The sequence below is a fragment of the Rhinoderma darwinii genome, chromosome 11 (genome assembly GCF_050947455.1).
Source record: "Rhinoderma darwinii isolate aRhiDar2 chromosome 11, aRhiDar2.hap1, whole genome shotgun sequence".
In the NCBI taxonomy this organism is placed as follows: Eukaryota; Metazoa; Chordata; class Amphibia; order Anura; family Rhinodermatidae; genus Rhinoderma; species Rhinoderma darwinii.
Window position 1 is genome coordinate 65,953,700 of NC_134697.1, and position 18,956 is coordinate 65,972,655.

Sequence of the window (18,956 nt, forward strand, 5' to 3'; positions counted from 1 at the left end):
TACACCAGTCACCAGCTGGCATAGATTTACGCAATCCTTTTCCATTTCGTTGTGTAAGATACCAATGTAGCCATCTTTATCTTGACTCTTCACACATTAAATACACAGTGGAAGAAACTTTAACTTGACACTTCAATGATTTTCAATGGCTTTTGTTGTGTGATATTAGGCTGCAGCAAGATACAGTTGGCTACGTCTGTACAGTGTTCACACCCGGCGTCTAGTGTATATATTTCCAGAATGCGGTGTTTCAGGAACATTGCATTTTAGAAGATCAGCTGTGGATGTTGGTGTTGTGTCTTTTAGCAGACTGGACGCCAAGGAGCAAACTGCAGACTTCCAAATGCAATAAAGGGGTATTCCCTACTCACTCCACAGGATATGCTATAAATGTGATAGGTTTGGGTCCCTCTAGGACCCGCACCTATGTGGAGTCCTGCTAGGTTTTTGGCCGCTGCATCTAGGCTGATAATGAGTTGAGTAGGTTGCGGCTCTCTCCTTTCAGTTCTATGATAGTTACTTAAACAGCCGAGCTTGCCCGCCACCTCTCTATTCAGACTCTGCCTGGATGTGGCGGCATCTGGGACTTTCACCTCTGGGATTCCATATTTGAGTGGGTTCCAGAGATGGGACCCGCACCTATTACACATTTATGGCATATCCTGTGGATATACCATAAATGTGTGAGGTGGAAAGCCCCTTTGATGGGTATGAATGCTTTATATAACTTTATATGATGACCTATTCCCAAGTATACTGTTAAATAATCTCGGGAAGTGAACCTGCGTTTACCTACATACTGAAATCTTGTTTTGGAGCACCTACAGATAATTTGCCGGCCATTGAGTGCACTGTTTTTTTTTATTGGTTGAGTTAGTTATAATGTTTCAATCTTCAGTACTGCTTTTAAATTGATATCACATTGCACGTCTTCATATTTTCACCTGAAGGCCCAGTAGCTTCTGAGTTACCAAAGATACAAGAGTTACTACTTCATGGGGAGCTCTTATGTCAGAGCTGGACATATTACAGGAGCTAGGTTTGCAATGTGTCTGGAATTATGCTCAATTTTTAGGTCCACACCACCGTACTTCACCACCAGGGCTAGACCTAGTAGTCCAAATCTTCTCTATTCCAGCAGCTGGGGTCAGGGGGAAAGTAGTGGTTATTTCCCGCATGTGTTGCAGAATGTTACAATGACTGGAAGCACCAGATTGGAAAACGTATATGGTACCTGCAGGTTTGTGCTTTATTATGCGAATAAAGGAGCTTTGTAGAGGGTTGTGGGTTGCTAAAAAAAAAAAAAATTTGGGTTTTTGGTCTATGTCCACACCAGAATCTGCAAACATCCAAAATGACACCTGGACACAACGCTCGATAACCTTCTGCATTAAGGCTGCAGAATGTGGTAGAATACAGTAGTGGTACCGGCAGGTAACTGCACTACTACCTCATCATCCTTTCCATGTCCATAGACTCTCAGTATGAATGTAACGTTCTAAACCTTCAGTCTTGACTCTTTTGCATGTATTTATCTGTTACTATGATTTGCTGTTTTCGATGATATTTTCTTTTTATTAACCTCTACAGTGCAAAATGAATCTGAAACGAGCGAGAGCCCTTACGTCGAGAACAGGATTTCTCCAGATATGGATTATCGCGATCCATCGTCTCTTGAACTTTCTCCGTCTGACAGCTCTGACGGCACTTACATGTGGGATGAAGAAGGATTGGAACCTATTGGAAACGTCCATGCGTGTGGAAGCTATGAGTCTTCAGAAATGAACAGCCTGGTATGTTCAGGACCGTTTTTACTTTCTCCGTTAATGCGCGGCTCTGCTTTTGGCCTTCATTTTATACTTTACATTATCATATAAGGATTAGTATCTTTTCAAATATTTTGCTTCTGGTGGCTGCTCTTGGTCATGTCCGCTATTGCCAAAAGACCAAAAGAGTTCAGGCAAACTTCTTTCTGAAGAGTGTTATATGCCAAGTGCAAAAGACCTTTCTGTCTGATGTATTCTTGGCGGAGGTGATCGGCAAGTTCTTCACCGCTTTATAACCTCCAGAACTGTATTTCAAGCTCTGCCACCACATCGCTGAACAATTCAGATTGGCAGCTGGTAGACCTGTTACTATCCTGTTACCTGTTCATCGTGGGCGAGTTCATCTTTATCAGACGACCGTCTCTGTACAAGTATTAATCCAACAATGTGCTGCTCTGTGTGCAGTGTAAACTGTAATTCTATTCAGACGTTGCCGTTGAGGTGCGTTTACAAACCGCGTAAAAAATGCATCCGGAAACCGCACACGTTTTTACTGTGATTTAATGCATGAAACCATGTGCTTCACCTGTAATAGCCATACGGCCAAAATGTTTACAATGCGTTTTTCACCGCAATTAAGAAGCACGTGAAAATTGCTACAAAACAGCAAAGAAAAAAAATCGCAGTAAAAACGCCCTGTAGAATATCCGCCTTAGGGAATTATTAGTCAATAGATGAGGTACCTAAACGGGGAACCCCCCCCTTTCTTTTAGCCACAGTGCGCATCACTGCATGTTGTCAATAGGTACTGTGTAATATTTAATGTCTCCTGTGGTGGCGCTGCAGGGACTTGAACACTTGCTACCAGGTTCACCCACAGATTACAGCTGATCACTGTGGCACCCATTCGCATGACACCCTGTGTCCATCTTATCGTTTCCAGAATAAGAATAGTAATCTGATAACTCAAGCAATCTGTATAGGGGTGTATTCAGACGTTACAGCTGAGGTGTGGTTGAAACACGCATCGGACAACGGCATGCGTTTTTCCCACGATTTGATGTGTTTCTCAATGTGGGCACGTATTTTTTTTACCGACCAAAACTTTTTGGATTCCTTTTTGAAAGACTGTTTTAACTGCATCTCAACTGGAACATTTGAATACAACCTAAAATTGTCGGGGACCATCACTGAATGGCTGTGCTGTGTCTGTTTATACACGCACGTCCACACAACAAGGCTCTATGGATATCCAATGTGTATGTGTTTTAAACGTTTTGTATACCACTTACATTGGACGTTCGAGTATTAATGAATTGATCAGTCGGGAGGTTTTCAATGAACCTTCCCACTAGATTTGCTGCCCCTAAATCATCACTATGGTGTTCTACCCGACCGCAATAGTTCCCTCAAGATGCCACTGTCTAAGCTGTCCGTTGCAGCATAAATTATGAAGTTATAAAGCAGCGTTAGCTGTATGTAAATTACCTTAAGAGTCATGTGGGCGGTCCCGATCCCCTGTGGCGTCATGCTATCCTGGGTTGCTTGACGTCCCACAAGCTGGCATTCATCATTAGTGCGCAGATGAATCTGAAGCCAGTACACCTCGCGTCACTCGCATGTGCCGGCTGTTGCCGTAGCTGGCTTGTTATGAATCCTGGCCTGTGGAGAATGTCAATCAAGCCACAAGTGAGTGACTCCTCACTAGACCAGGACCGCCCACATGACTCTTCTAGCGTAATGTACATGCAGCGTACACTACATTATAACTTGATTTTATACTTTATGCTGCAAGAGACCGTTTAGACAGGGGCAAAAATCTCTTATTTACAGTCGAGGCACGTTATTACCACCACCTCCTATTTTCGATGTCGGCAGTTCGTAGCCCATGAAGGAAGTCGTGTTGTGGGCTGGCTTGGTGGGTATATAAGGTGTGTGATAAGCTGGCTGAACACATATCACTCGTTGCCGTGGGTAAAAGAGGCGATTTATCAGAAGTTCAAAAGGGGATGATTATTGGCTTTCTGGCAAGGGTGGCAGTATTTCTCAAACAGTGCAGTTAGTGAACTGCTCGCGTGCTGCTGAGGTGAAAGTGTATCATGAGTGGACAAATGGCACCATTGGGAATAATCTACGTGGAAATTGCAGAGCGCCACGTGCCATTGATATGAGAGGTGAACGTCGGCTAGAAGGTGCGCGACGGCTGAACAACCTACTACAGTGGAGCAGCTCACCGTGAAAATCAACCACGGGGACTACCAGACGTGTGTCTGAAACAGTTCAACGAACCCGACTGCGTATGGGGCTCCGAAGCAGACGGATGGTCACTTCTCCTATGCTAACAAAGGTGCATCGAAAAAAAAGGCTTCAATTTGCACAGCAGTATCGGAATTGGATCTCCGATGATTGGTAAAGTGTTGCCTTCTCCGATGAGTCACGTTTTCTGCTTCATCGAATGGATGGAAGATGGCATGTCAGGTGAGAAAGGTCACAGAACAAACACCCTGCAACCATTGCTGGAAGAAAACAAGCTGGTGGCGGCAACGTTATGGTCAGGGGAATTTTTACTCATCCATGTGGACGGCTCCGAACCGATTTGGGTATGAATCCATCTTTACAGATCACGTCCACACATGCTGTTTGTCTTCCCTGGGGCAGATGGAATCTTCCAAAAAAGACAATGCAACATGTCAGACGGCTAGAAATGTCCGACAGTGTTTGGAAGAGCACAACCAAGACTTACAAGTACTTCCCCGGCCCCCTAACTCGCCAGACTTGAACCCAATTGAGCATCTGTGGGACCTCGATTGTCTTGTTCGCTCCCCCACGCACCCTCCAGCAAATGTGGGATGTACTGCAGTCAGCATGGCTCCAGATACCTGAGACATCCTACCAGCAGCTTATTGAGTCACTCCCAGCCCGTGTAGCTGCTGTCCGTGCTGCACACGGCGGTTACTGGATATTAGTTGGTGGTCATAATAATGGGACTCCACTGTGTTGTTGGGTATAGCACTATTGGGGCAGTTTAGGGGCAATCCGTATTACACCATGTCCACTGCAGTGGAATATATACTTAATGTACTAAATAGAGACTCATAATAAATCCATTAACGGCATCTTGTTGACTGTTTCCAAAATGTAGTGAAGATCTATTAGAGTATTAACATGCGGCAGATTGGTTTCAGAGATTTCTGTGGCTGTCCCATTCATCTGAATCAAGCCTGCAGAAATCCATGCACATGCTGCAGAAATAACCCAATTCACGTGTATGGGATGGATTTTCACACACATTTCTGCAATAAATCTGCCACGTGTGAATATACCCTTACAGAGACACCAGATCTAACCACATCTACCTCCAGACCCTATGTAAATAAAACAGGGAGTTGCATTTCAAATATAAAAATGTTGATCTGCTTTTGTTTCCTTTAGTAGGATCTTTTTTTATATGGAATTAATATGTGCCCATGATAGTTGTGTGTTTGTATATACAAGGTAATCCGTTTTCTACTTTATTTGGACCCGGAGCTGTCTGTTTTTGAGATGTGGACTAAATTACTTTTAAAAGGACCAATATCATCTTGACGTCATTAGTAATGGCTCATAGCTATTGCAATATTTGCTTTATCAAGCATTCCCGGTTTCATTTGGTTCACTGTATTACTCGAGGCATTGTGGTTTCCAATAAAGACTGCTTTGGCATGCAGGGTGACCCTCTTATAATCTTTGACCATGTAGTCCTTTATTATCATTCTGACATTGGCAACCCTTTAAATAAATCCTTTTATATCATGATGACAAATAAAATAAATAGCAATTTATCAGATACCTAGTTATCTTGTATGCACCAAATGTTTCCCTTTTGCATTTTTATTGCTGCAGTACCTTCCCTTCTATTTTATTAGTTTGCTAGTGACATCTAGTGGTAGCCTGTAGGAGTTACCAATTTCATCTAGCGAACTCCTTTTGTGTGTGTATATATGTGTGTACACACACACACACACACACACACACACACACACGGATAATTTTGGGAAAGGAAGAAGTTAACTGTAACCTAAGCAGAGTGTTTTTTTTTCAGCGTTTATATAGGGTTTGTGGTTGGAGGGGCTGGTAGGGCTTCTCTACAGTATTTTTTGTTTTATGTTGTGTTTAAGAAATTGATAATTGAAATGTTTATAAATGGGGCTTTCTTCAGCAGCAGTTTTCTCTAACCTGTAGCTTGTATTCATCTGAGAAATCGTGTCTGTGTTTCATAGGATTTTGCTGAAAGTGTCTTTCTGTGCTTTTGGCATAGTTTTTCTACATTGACAGCCTTTGTTAGATGAGCTCCTTTAATAATTCACGACTTGGATAAGGTTTAATTGGGCGTCTTTACGCCATGTGGGAGTCACAATACTGCTTCAGTAGGCAAAAATAAAGTTGTTAGGAGCACAGTAATTATGATTGTTTAGGAAACTTTTCTTATTTAGCTGTTTCACAGTGGGAGGCTCTGGCTCATAAACAAATTTTAAGGAAATACAGGTACAATAGAAAGCGCATATTAATCAGAACAGGTACTGACTCCTCGTGGAGATCCAGCTAATATTTAGAGCTATGCTCTCTGGGAGAAAGAATGCAAAATAACTCTCCAGATGGAAGAAAGTGTCTCTAACTAGTGCCACCTACTGGGGACTACCCTGTAAGACTCATCTGTAGACTACTGTTTCAGAGTTGTTTGTATAGAGTAGAGATGGTATATAGAGTGAGATGCTGTGTACGGTCTACTGATTTTTCTATCGCATCTCACGCAGCTAATTGGACCCCTATTCTGTATACATGAGGGGCAACAACAAGTGTCTCAGGTTTGGTTAACTACCTATCTGAGGGTCAAGGCTCTTTAAGGAATCAGATATTGACTTACAGGGTAGCGACCTATAGGCACACATGGGCAATTTGCCAATTCAAGTGAGCACAATTCTGGAATTAAACAGAAATGTGAAATTGATATAAATCCCGACTTCATGTCGAGAGAGAGAAAAAAAGCTTTATTAAAACTGTGCGGCACGTCTGCCTCCCTGAATGCCATATACCAACCCTTGCCTTTACCAATATGCAGACTACTCTGGTAGACCAACAAAGTCCAGGAAGAAGTTGTATTCACTACTTGGTACTGTCTGCCTGCGTTCGAATACATTTACTTCCAGCAGTAATATGGCAGCAGAATTTCACTATTTTCTTTAACAAGATACATTTTTCGTGTGTGTGTGTATATATATATATATATACTTGATTGAACTGTGTCTTGGTATTATTTTACTTTGTTTACTGAAAGACAAGAAATCAAGATAAAAAAAATTGGGAATCGTTCATAAGGTTAAAAATAATCAAAATTTTATTTTCCGGCCAAAGTGCCCATCCCTACATGTAGGTGGCATTAGAGAGACACTTTTCTACATTTTGGAGGAGAGGTATTTTGTATTCTGCAATAAGCAAGCCGATGGACACCATTGCTTAATATTAAAGGGGTCGGTCACCATGGCCGATTCTGTGAACAAAAACCAATAGACTGATAGACCAACCCCTCAAGACAATAATTTACCTGTGGTAAAATGGTTTGTACTGTTGCCTTACAGCACTGGGGTCCTGGGTTTAAATTTAAACAAAGACCACACATGCATGGAGTTTGTGCTATCTGTGTGGGTTTCCTCTGGTAAGGCTGGCCATACACATTAGACCGCAGTAGAGCAATGTTTAAACGATGTGAGACCCACACAGTTTTAAAGAGGTATTGAGAGTTATTAAAAAATTGGCCAAAGCAGGAGGGATTTAAAAAAAAAAAAAAAAGAGCCATTATTACCTCACGGATCCCCATCATTCCAAGGCCGCCACTTCCGATCCATTGACATGGCTGCAGCTATGATGTGCTTGTATACCTACATGATCTCTGCAGCCAATCGCTGGTCTCAGTGGGTATATGGCACAGGATCGCTGGTGCTTGGCTGCAGCGATCACGTGGATATATGGGTATGTCTTCACTGTAGCTATGTCAATAAATGGCGGCAGGGAGGAACGGAGCAGCAGCGCTGGAGCAATAAAGATCTGTGAGGTTAGTAATGGCCCTTTTGTAATAATTGATATATTTTTTTGCCTTCCTGTTACATTGGCAAATTTTTTTTTTTAAATAACTCAGAAAACCTCTAACTCCTTTCGATACTTGGATTAAAATTTCCAACATGGCTGACCAGCTTTTTGTTTTTTTTTTCTAGAAAATGACTGTTGGCCATCGGTTGGTTGTTATGATTGTACGTTTAATTTTCTTATCAGCGATTGTTCAAAATCGGCCACTTTCAAAAAATGTTATCTAATTTGTATGGCCGCCTTTACTCTGATTTCTTCTCACACTCCAGAAAACATACGGAAAGGTTATTTGGGGCTCAGGCTGATGTGAAGGATTGCAATCTCTCTACAGCACTATGGAATATGTTTTCGCTCTATAATATAAGTAACAGATATAAATAAATAGTTTTCCTGGCCAGACTCTCGATGAAGAAATAGTCTGTCTGTATAAAAATCTAATCAGAATCGATGTACGGCTAGGTTTACATCTGCGTCGGAAGTTCCATTAGATGCCTCCGTAGCCAATTCCATCAAATTTGCTGGAAGAAATCGAGCACCATGCTGTTTTTTCCGGTAAAATTAGGAATATCCTGATGGAACCTGAAGGAAACCCATTATAAGTCCATGGGATCCATCACAGCAAGAATCTCTATCATGGGACATCAGATAAGTAATATTTTGGAGGATTAATTATTCGAGCCAAAAGCTTTGTTTTTAGAGATTTACTTTACCTTAATTCTTCAGCTGGACCTATAGTCTTTTTATTTTATTGTGGATGTGCATATCCTATAGTGGACCATACTCTTTTTAATTAAAATAATTTTGTATTGATATTAGAACATACCTAAAAAAAAAATACGAATCCAAGTCCCCAAACCAATTTTCACCCTACTCACACCCCTCCCATTCCAGTCTACAGGCAAATACAGATTTACCACATGTCCTCACAAAAGGTAGTACAGAAAATACAGCTTTATTAACAAACACAGATGAAATGGCCATTAGAACAACAAATCCAATATAGCGTAGACAGAGGTCGAAGGTGTCAACCGCACACCTTACTACATGTATATGGGACATCACATGCCACTGCACGTATCTGCGACCTCACCTGCCGCGGCACGTATCTGCGACCTCACCTGCCGCGGCACGTATCTGCGACCTCACCTGCCGCGGCACGTATCTGCGACCTCACCTGCCGCGGCACGTATCTGCGACCTCACCTGCCGCGGCACGTATCTGCGACCTCACCTGCCGCGGCACGTATCTGCGACCTCACCTGCCGCGGCACGTATCTGTAGGTAAAAGTAGTATTTTTCAGTAAGGTTCTGGTAGTACTGGAACACCCAACCTGGGTGACCACAGCTTCTCTAACTTGTTATACGCGTGCCTCTTTTGAAATATATCTGTACGCTATTTACTTTGTCAATAAATGTTATCTTTGTATGTGGAGAGTTCTGAATCCGGCGTAATGCAATTAGTTTGCATGCTAAATATAATAAACCTGCTACCACAATTTTACCATGTGTGTGTCAATTCGTCTAGATGGCCCGGTAAACATACCTTGAGGTCTCTAATGAGAATTGCGGAGTAGGTTTTATTAAAGATTCCCAGGACCTTGGGTACAATACCACATCATATGGATGAGATCAGCAGGCGTTTATCGAGCATCTCGGGCATTTAGCATCTGTTCTGCTACCTATGCGGTTGAGAAAAAGGGTGTTTTATACTCCGCAGAATATAGGACTGCGAGAGCCTGCTGCTTTCACCCAAACAGGCGTTTGGTACGGCCTGTAAAATACTAGACCATTGTTCCTTTGTGACCTGTCCTACATGTTTCAGATTTGTTCATATCAAGTGAATTGTAGCAGAACTGCAGTACTGCAACACGGCCACTATTCAGTGGTAGGAGCCATCTGCTTCTGACACTGAACACTGGGAAACTTCCGGTGCCGGAGGCAGTCGGATCAGCTGATCGGTGTGGGTCCGGATGTTGGACCACAAAGGATCATATACTAATGACCTATCCTGTGGATAGGTCATCAGTATGAAAAACTGCCCCATGCCCAGACAACCCCTTTAGTTATAAAGATGGCTCTATACAATATGTGAAATGGCTACCTTTTATATTTTTGCACATATTGTGTTCAAGATAAAACCATCAAGGGGACGCAGCACTAAAGCATTGTACTTGTACCTGGCCTTGCCCTTCCAGATCAGACTACCAAACACCCAATATACGATAAATTGAAAAAAAATATGGTAATCTCAACCCGCCTCATCTTCCCTACGTGTGCCCTCATGATCCCTCAAAATGCTTCAGCTCATACAACGTACTAACGGCGACCAGCTTCAGGGCTTGTATTTGACGCAGCACTGATGATTTGGAGTATAGGCTTGCATTTGCCCTATTGCTGTCCGTGTCCGGAGCTTCTATGACTTGCAGCATGATGATGGAGCCAGAGGGGACACAGAGGGAAGAAGAGTAGTGGTGAGGTGATTAAACAATTGTGCACGGTCGGCCAAAGAAAGTTCCCAATATTTTGGTAACGTTGGCGTTTGAAAGGCAAAACTCTTCAATCTCGAAAAATGTATCTAAATAACAAAAACATAAATACACTTCTATATAGTCTTGCCAAGGAAGAGATCCATGAGGACTGATGAAACAATCCGTGAAGCTGCCCCTCATTCTCATCACCTCGCTTGTACTGTAGATCTGGGCGCTTCATTATTGTGGCTTGGCAAATTGGAATCAGTCATTCGGGTCCACAACGGACTCCTTTCTTAATCTAAAGTTGTGAACGACAACCCATGCTTTAAACACTTCATCTACATTCTCCTGCTTTAGCTGTATCGATGTTGTCAGGACCCCCCATTTTGATGTGGGAATCTCGAAGGCACATTCCACATGTCTTCTTGCCCTGGTCAATCGATAATTAAATATTTGCAACTTGCATAGGGCTTCAATAGGTATTCACAAATCTGGAAAGCCTCATCGGCAACTACTACAAAACACATTGTAGGACCATCTGTTCCTGGGAGAGGTCTGGGTGCCGGAAAATCAAATTGACCTTGATACAGCCTTCTTCCAATGTTAGATTTTTTTTAAAGACTTTTGAATCATTTGTTCGACCACAGGCCCCGATGTCAACTGCCACAAAACGGCAACTTGCCTCTGCAATGACCATTAATACTATCGAAAAGTATTTTTTGTAATTAAAGAAATTCGACCCGCTATTTGGTGGCTTTTGAATTCTAATGTGTTTGCCATCAAGGGCTCTCTCACAATTGGGAACATTTGCAGATAATCTGTTTCTGGGAAATTCTCTCTCACTGCGCACTTGTTGGCTGTAATATAACCTCTGGCTGCAGAATTTGCCAAGTAACCCTGCAGGTTTTACGTACAATTCCACACACTGGACTTTCCTAACCCATACTTGTAGTGAAGGGACGCCAAACTTTTTACCCGTAGCTAGGGATGGTTGATTAATCAAATTAATTTGATTTATTCGCCGTTTCAAGTTGGCACGATTCTGGGTTTGCCCAGAATCGTGAAATCGTTACAGGCCCCGCCCCCATAGCAGGAGAGAAAAAAAGCTTTATTAACAAGCGGACACGCTGCACAGCGCATCTACTTTGATGAATGCAGAGAATGAACAGGAGCAGCAGTGAGGGGACTGGGGGTTTTTCAGAGTGTTTTATACGGAGTCCTGTTCCCCCGAGCAGCTTCTTAACCCATTCAGCTCCTGCTGCATTTCAAGGCTTAAGAAGCTATAGCCAGGGGTGCTGCGATCTACATGGGAGGTGGGGGTGCTATCTGCACGGGTGTGTGGCACGATCTACATGGGCACTGTGGCACTATATTGGGGGGTGTCACTATGTGGGCACTGTCACTATATGTGGGCACGGTGGCACTAACTATATGGGTACTGTGTGCACTGTCCTTATATGTGGGCACTGTCACTATTTGTGGGCACTGTGGCACTATGTGGTCACGATCTACAGGGACGTTGCGGCACTATCTACATGGGCACTGCTGGTTTCAGGGGATTAATACAGAAACCCTGACAAATGAAGTCCATTTTTTTTTTTTTTTTTTAACGGACATGAAAAATGGACAGACGGACTGGAAATGGATGAGAATTTGGAGACACTGATATAAAATGTACATGAAAAACTGTCGTTTGATCAGTTTTTAATGCCCATTTTGTCGCGTGACTGTAGCCTAAATATCTATGATGCCTGGAGTCCCGTTCACATATACCGTGATCGGGCTGGGAAATCTGGCGGGGGCACAAACCGTTTTTCAGAGTCCAATCACGCTCATGTGAATCTGGCCTTAATGTCATTTATTAAAACCCCATGGTGGGGCCGGTACTGCACAGAGTCCTGCTCACCGTTCAGACACTGTCATCTTGCCCCAGAGTGCCCGCTAGCAGAAAAAAAACAAATAAAAATAAGAAAATAGAGATTCAAATCAAAAATCGACCAAAAGTGTTGAAAAAATATCTAGATTTTATTTTTTGGCAAAATCACCTAGCCCTACCTGTAGCCGAGTATCTAAAAAACTAATCTAAAAACTAAATGTGTAAAATTCAAATATAAGAACAATAGACAGATCTATAGAAATTAACACATATAGGGTGTATTCACATGGTGCTCTTGTTCCGAAATGTTTTTTTCCCTGCTAACTCTAAACCCGCTGCAAATTGTGGTAATAAAACATGCTTTATTGCAGTTTGAGATTTGGCTTCATGTCCGATCTGCACTGTGTGAATACACACATGCAAAGCAGTCATGTACTTTGATGGAACACGATTGATACAGGCAGATCACCTGTACCTGAACAATCAGTGGCGCGAGTATTGCTGTGCCAATGGCAGACGTTGAACATTAAATCATATAGACCTCTTATGCACCCCTTCTATCTTGAGATGACATATAATAAAACTGTCCCCTAGAAATAGAAGCCCTCATAATAAACAATGACATTTTTTTTTTCACTTTCACTAAAGAGTGAGGAAAAATCCAAAGATTTGGCCCCTGAAGGTTTAAGGGGGTAGACCGCACCTATATCAAGAATGGTGCTCACTTGATCCTTATGAGGCGGCCGATAGCTGCTGATTTTACGTGCATGGACTGGGTGGAGAGGTTGCCATTCATGTGCAGCTCTGTCTAATTGTTTTATTGGACACAGACAAGCAGCACTTGTCCCGAGGTTTCTAAGAACATAATAGAGAAAGCCGCATGCAGCCAGCGTGTGTCTCAGCAAGCAAAATAGGGGTCAAGTGATCCCAATACTGGAGATAGATGGGGTTACCAGAGCTGGGATCCGCATCCGTCAGACATTTATTCTATATGCTGTGGGTTTACTAGAAATGTCTGAGTTGGAAATAATTTAAACTCTCACCATTCACACAAAATATGAATGTACAACGTTATTGAGCTCACAGTAATAAAACTATAAATGATACAACCACAAAGAGCACTTACCTTAAAGAGAACCTTTCACCTGCCCATAGATGTGCATCATGTAATGGGGAGGGCTGCACAAACCCTGGGGCTCGCCTCTCTCCAGCTCTTGATGTGGCACTCTCCGTAGCTGATTGGGCAGTGTCACAGCGATGTTACACGTCCCCTTGCCAATTACATACCTCCTTGATAGTTCAGGGGGTCATTTAAATATCGGGCGCCAAATATAACGGCACCGATCTCTAAATGTCATACGGATATGGGTCCTATCTCTAGAACGGGGCCCCCTAATCCCTGTTCTAGCATACAAATTTTCGACGTAGTGTTCTTCCTAAAGAGGGATTACGCTGTTTCCGTAACTCCCGACCATGTAACTAGGAAGTGACCGGGAAGCAGCTTGAGCACAAAAAGCTAGAGCGGGGTTTGGGGGGCTCCGTTCTATAGATAAGTGCCGGTCCCATCTATCTGACATTTATGGCATATTCTGTGGATCTGTCATAAATGTCATTCATGGGGAAAACCCCTCTAATATTACCAGTAATCCATCCTCAGTAGGAACACTACGCCAAAAATTTGTATCCTGACGCGTTATGGCTTCACAAACTCGCTCCAAGAATAAGTCAAAAGTATTGTATCGACATCCGAAAATATTCATTGAACTTGTTCGGGTGGTCTCTGAGTTCACTATACAATGTGTAAATAACCATGTCTTTCTCATATTTAATTTATTAGATTAATCCAGTAACGTGTCTTCTCTCTGCCAAATGCCTCATGTCTTCTCTGCCGCCTCCGCTGCATAAGACACAGAATTATAGCTATCAACATTTTCAAACACTCTACTCTCAGAATAACTAGATCACCGCCCAACAATTCGAGCCACCAAAGTTACACCCCCACCAGTTAGTTTTTTCTTTTCAGCAAACTTTATTTCATCACTGTTCACTTTCACTTAAAAAAAAAAATATAATAAATAAATATATATATATATATATATATATATATATATATATATATATAATATAGAGAGAGATAGTGTGTGTTTTTTAAGTAAACAAATGGACAGCCAAGGTATGAGTATATTCTGAACGTATAAAAACCGTAGACGTAGATAGAAAATGGTATGCTTTTGTATACGTTTTTAATGGTCCACGTTAGGCTACCTTTTTATGAAAAAAGTATACGCTTGGCGGGTAGCACAAACACGATGTTAATGGCCCCTTAAAGGTACAGATCTACAGTAGGAATCAAACCGGAAGTGCGTCTCGCAGAGGTTGTGTTAAGTACAGCATCTTTTTGTATGATCAGTGGTTCCTCTCTACACTGAGTTTCATGTGTGTGCCTCAATTGAAGGTACTGGTTAAAACGCTGATGTAGTAATCTGAGTTTTTTTTAAACTATTTAATATTATTATCCGATACCATCTGACAGACCTTAGTAATACATGGCGTTCTCCAGAGGTCGCATCCTTCTGAGTAAATTCAGGCAGTTTTCAGTTGTACCAAAGTGGAGTATATTCTGTGCGGCTTGTAACCCGCTTTAGCTGTTTTATCTTATGCCACGTATGGTGTATGAGCGTTAACGTTAATGGTCTACTCCTTCCTGTAATAAACCTACCCGCTTCTGGCTAGGCTAATACATCAGTACACTTCAGGTGATGTTTCAAAATATATCCGCATATAAATTAAGCTCTTGACTATCCCCCCACTCTTTAAGATGTAGTCCCTGAGCTGCGAGGACATACAGCAGAGGTTGGGAGAGCTAGGCCTCCATTAACGGTTTGGGAGAGCGTGGGCATCCCTGCCTTGTGCCCCCTGTAAGTGGAAATTTCCCTGGAAGCCCACTATTCGCTCGAATCCCCGCTTTAGGATCAGAGTACAATACCTTAACCCAGGAGATAAAGCCCTGGCCAAAGCCATTATGTTCTATGGGCGTTCCAGAGATCATGCCATTCGATACGATCAAATGCTTTAGTGGCGTTAAGTGAAAAAATGGGTCTCTCTGTATCCTCCATAGATGTCGGCCGGTACTTTCCCATTCACCATGGACCTTGCGGTCTCTTTTAATTAATCCATACTCTAAGGGGGGGGGTCCATAAACTCCCCAGGCTCAATGAACAATTCTGGAAGGTTGGCTCAGTACGATACCGTTTTGATTCTTCATCTGATGGTTTTTAGGCCATTTTGCTGCGTTTCTTTGACTTTTGTGAGAATAACAATCTGATGATCTTGATGGAATCTCCCAGCGCACTGTGTCAGGGCTTAATATTATAAGCGTCGGATATAATGATCTTTTTATGAGCTCCTCTTTTTGTGCCATGTAGCGGTGGCCCTGTTGACTTTCTCATAATTACCTTTTAATTCGATTGGATTGTAGCAGCAAACAAATGTAACAAAATAAGTGTAATTGGCTATTAAAATAATTAACTCCTGATGTGCCACACTATGTGGTCAATTGTTTTCTGGCAAAAGGGATCATGTGTAAGTATTTTCTGAAAAGTACAAATATGAAAGTTTTAAAGGAAGTCTTTTATCATAGGTGCCTCCCCCATCGAATGGCATAATGAGGCACAAACTACTGTATAGAAAAATGACACATTCTGACATTTTTTGGTGTACCCTCTTGGCCAGTCAAAAACGTCAAGGAGGCTCATGTGACACCTTTAAACTAATTCTAAGTATGTTCTGCCGCAGACAAGTCTGATGGTCAGTAAACACTGATGTGTGAGGCCTTTTTGGCATTTCTAACTGGGTGAGCTTGTCATTTGAACAGAAGTTCTCTGAATTAGAGGGACCTGCACCTTTAATACAGATGGTATGTCACCATGACATGCCAAAAGATGCCTTTGATCAGCATGTGTTTCTGTGAATTCTGATGTTAGCCCTTTTCGTACTTCTGACTGGCAGAGAAGTGGGTGAGCTTGTCATTTGCTTATAAGTGCATCTGTAATACATCGGACATGTCAGCAGATGCCAAGCGGATATGTGTGACCTTGAAACGCCCTCAGAGCTAGTCCGGGATCTTTGCCACCAGGAATCTCCCAGATAAAGCTTGTGATATTGCACCTTTGGAATATCGTGCTGTTCCCACCTCTCTTGAGCCCCACCGATTGCTACATTTGATATGTCAGATGTTCTTAAGAGTATTTCCCCTTGCAAGGTGTCTGTTTGGTGACTCTACTATGAATGCATACATGTAATAATTTACCCATTGTATTATAAATGGTATATTGTGATTTTCTGCTAGATTTTACTATCTTTACCAGGTCTCGAACAGGTCATCTTTGGGCTGCCATTTGCACTGTCTCCATAGGGCCTCCAGGGGCTTACTGTATTATGTTACAAATGAATATGAGCTGAGTACGGCATATGGCGCTCACGTGTCCTCTACTACCATCAAGACCACCCCTCCTCAGTCAATATTCCCCATTTGCTAGGTCTCCTTCCAACGAGGACAATGACTGCCATGGCCTACTTTCCCAGATTAGATGGCAGATATAACTAATCGAGACCTTATCAAGAGGAAATCTTTTTAATAGGTTAAGTCTTCATCTTGCCTGCACCTAAGTGACTAATGAGATATTACAGATTACTAAGGTAGCTCGGATAGTTTATTCTAGAGATCAGATGATTGATCTAATCCTCAGGCCAGTTGAGACGCCTGCCAGCTGCACGGAGGTAAGTGTGTTTTGATGTGCCCGAGTATTTTTATATTTACAGTTCTTGCTATTTATGGATGGTTTGGATGATTTTTCTTGAGTGTTGGAAGCCTGATGACCGTGTTGCCCCCAGGCACTTTTTGGTCTTTTGACATAGAAGAAAGCTGTTTCTAGTCAGATGAATTTTGAGCTCTTCGTGGCTGACTGATGAATGAGATCTGAATTTGTTGTTAAAAGTAGTGCACAGGGATGAGATTTTCTGGAGATCTGGCAAGCCACTGGGTCATTAGACTTTTGCTTTGTTTCTTCTTTAGCCTTGCTATAGACATGAGCACAACAAAGCTGAAACTCACTTTGTACTGTGGTTACCGTTCTTTTGTTTAGTTCATTACTAGGTATTGGTAAATTACACCCTTTGTGATATCTGTAATATGATAGTTGAATTCTGCTATTTATTTGTTATTTTTGAATTTGTGTTTATTATTTTTGGATTTATGTATCAGCAGAACTTAGGAATTGTTGACATATTGAGTGGTTCTCTTTGTGATATCTGTATCGGTGAATGGCACCTTTTGTGAAATCCTTCATATAATAGGTGATATATGCCATTTTTTTTAATTTGATTTTGAATATAATGTATCAGCAGAACTGATGAGTTTTTGACATGGTGAGTTATTATACCTTAACCCTTTCATGACCAAGGGTCATTGATGCCACTGTGTCCAGGTCAAATTTTTCATTTCTGATACGCACTTCTTCTTTAAACGATAATATCTTTGCAACCGCTTTGAATATCCCAACTATTTTTATTTAGTTGTTTTTATTTTTTTACAAGACTTATGAGGCTTTCGTTTTCTAGATTATTTTAATTAATTCCATGTTTTTTATTTTTATTATGAGCAGACAAATGTGAAAAAAACACCTTTTTGTATTTTTTTTAATGTTTATCTATATTATAGGTATATAGATATATACACTGTTGTAGCTCTGTAACAATTAGTCTTCTCTCTCCGTCACCCTGGATCGCTGTGAGGGGAGAGTGAAGAGGGCTATAAGGCTATATTCACACGACGTGAAAAAAAAGAGCAGTTAAAGAGCACCTTTCACCTGCCCATACATGTACACCATGGGAAGGGCTGCACAAACCCTGGGGCACTTTACGTTTTTTTTTCCTACCCTCTTCCGTTATTTAGGTATCAGTGCCGTTATATTTGGCGCCCAATATTTAAATAACCCCCTAATTCTTCAATGGGGCGTGTAATGGCAAGAAGGGGGGTAAAACATTGCTGTGACTTTGTCCAATCAGCTACGGACAGTGCCACAGTAAGAGCTGGAGAGAGGAGAGCGTGTGCACGCACAGCTCGGAGCTGTGAGCGTGCACGCCCTCTCACTCACTCTTCAGCTCTTGGCAGACAAGGATAAGACTGTGTGATCTCTCGCGAGAGATCACACAGTCTTGTCCTTGTCTGCCGAGAGCTAAAGAGTGAGTGAGAGTGTGTGCTCACAGCTCCGTGCTGTGCGTGCGCGCGCACAGGTTCTCCTCTCCAGCTTTTGCTGTGGCACTGTCCATAGCTGATAGGACAGCGTCACAGCGATGTTACATGCCCCCTTGCTATTACACACCCCATTGACAATTCAGGGGGTTATTTAAGTATCGGGCACCAAATATAACAGCACCGATATCTAAATAATGGAGGAGGGTAGGAAAAAGCTGCAAATGTTTGGGCAGGTGAAAGGTTCTCTCTAACAATGGATCAACTCTCAGGTTTTTCATGGCTGTTTTACATCAATGTGTCTCAAAGTTTGAATCCATTTCCCGGCTGTCTGACCGTTTTTAACCACCATTTGCCATGAGTTTTTCATGGACGTTAAAAAAAAAATGGCTGAATTTTATTAGTTAGGGTTTTTTTTGTCCCAGCCACCTGAAAACACCACAGCGCCCATGTAGATAGTGACGCAATACC

General features: G+C 42.1%; 1 protein-coding gene across 7 annotated transcripts in view; it reads left to right on the forward strand.

Moving 5' to 3' along the window:
• Positions 1–18,956, forward strand: part of CCSER2 (coiled-coil serine rich protein 2) — a 157,833-nt gene that overhangs the window by 49,642 nt on the left and 89,235 nt on the right. For all 7 annotated transcript variants that reach the window (XM_075841702.1, XM_075841704.1, XM_075841703.1 and 4 more), the window contains one exon: positions 1,591–1,793. In XM_075841702.1, coding sequence (XP_075697817.1) covers positions 1,591–1,793 — 203 coding nt within the window. The remainder of the gene's footprint in view (positions 1–1,590; positions 1,794–18,956) is intronic.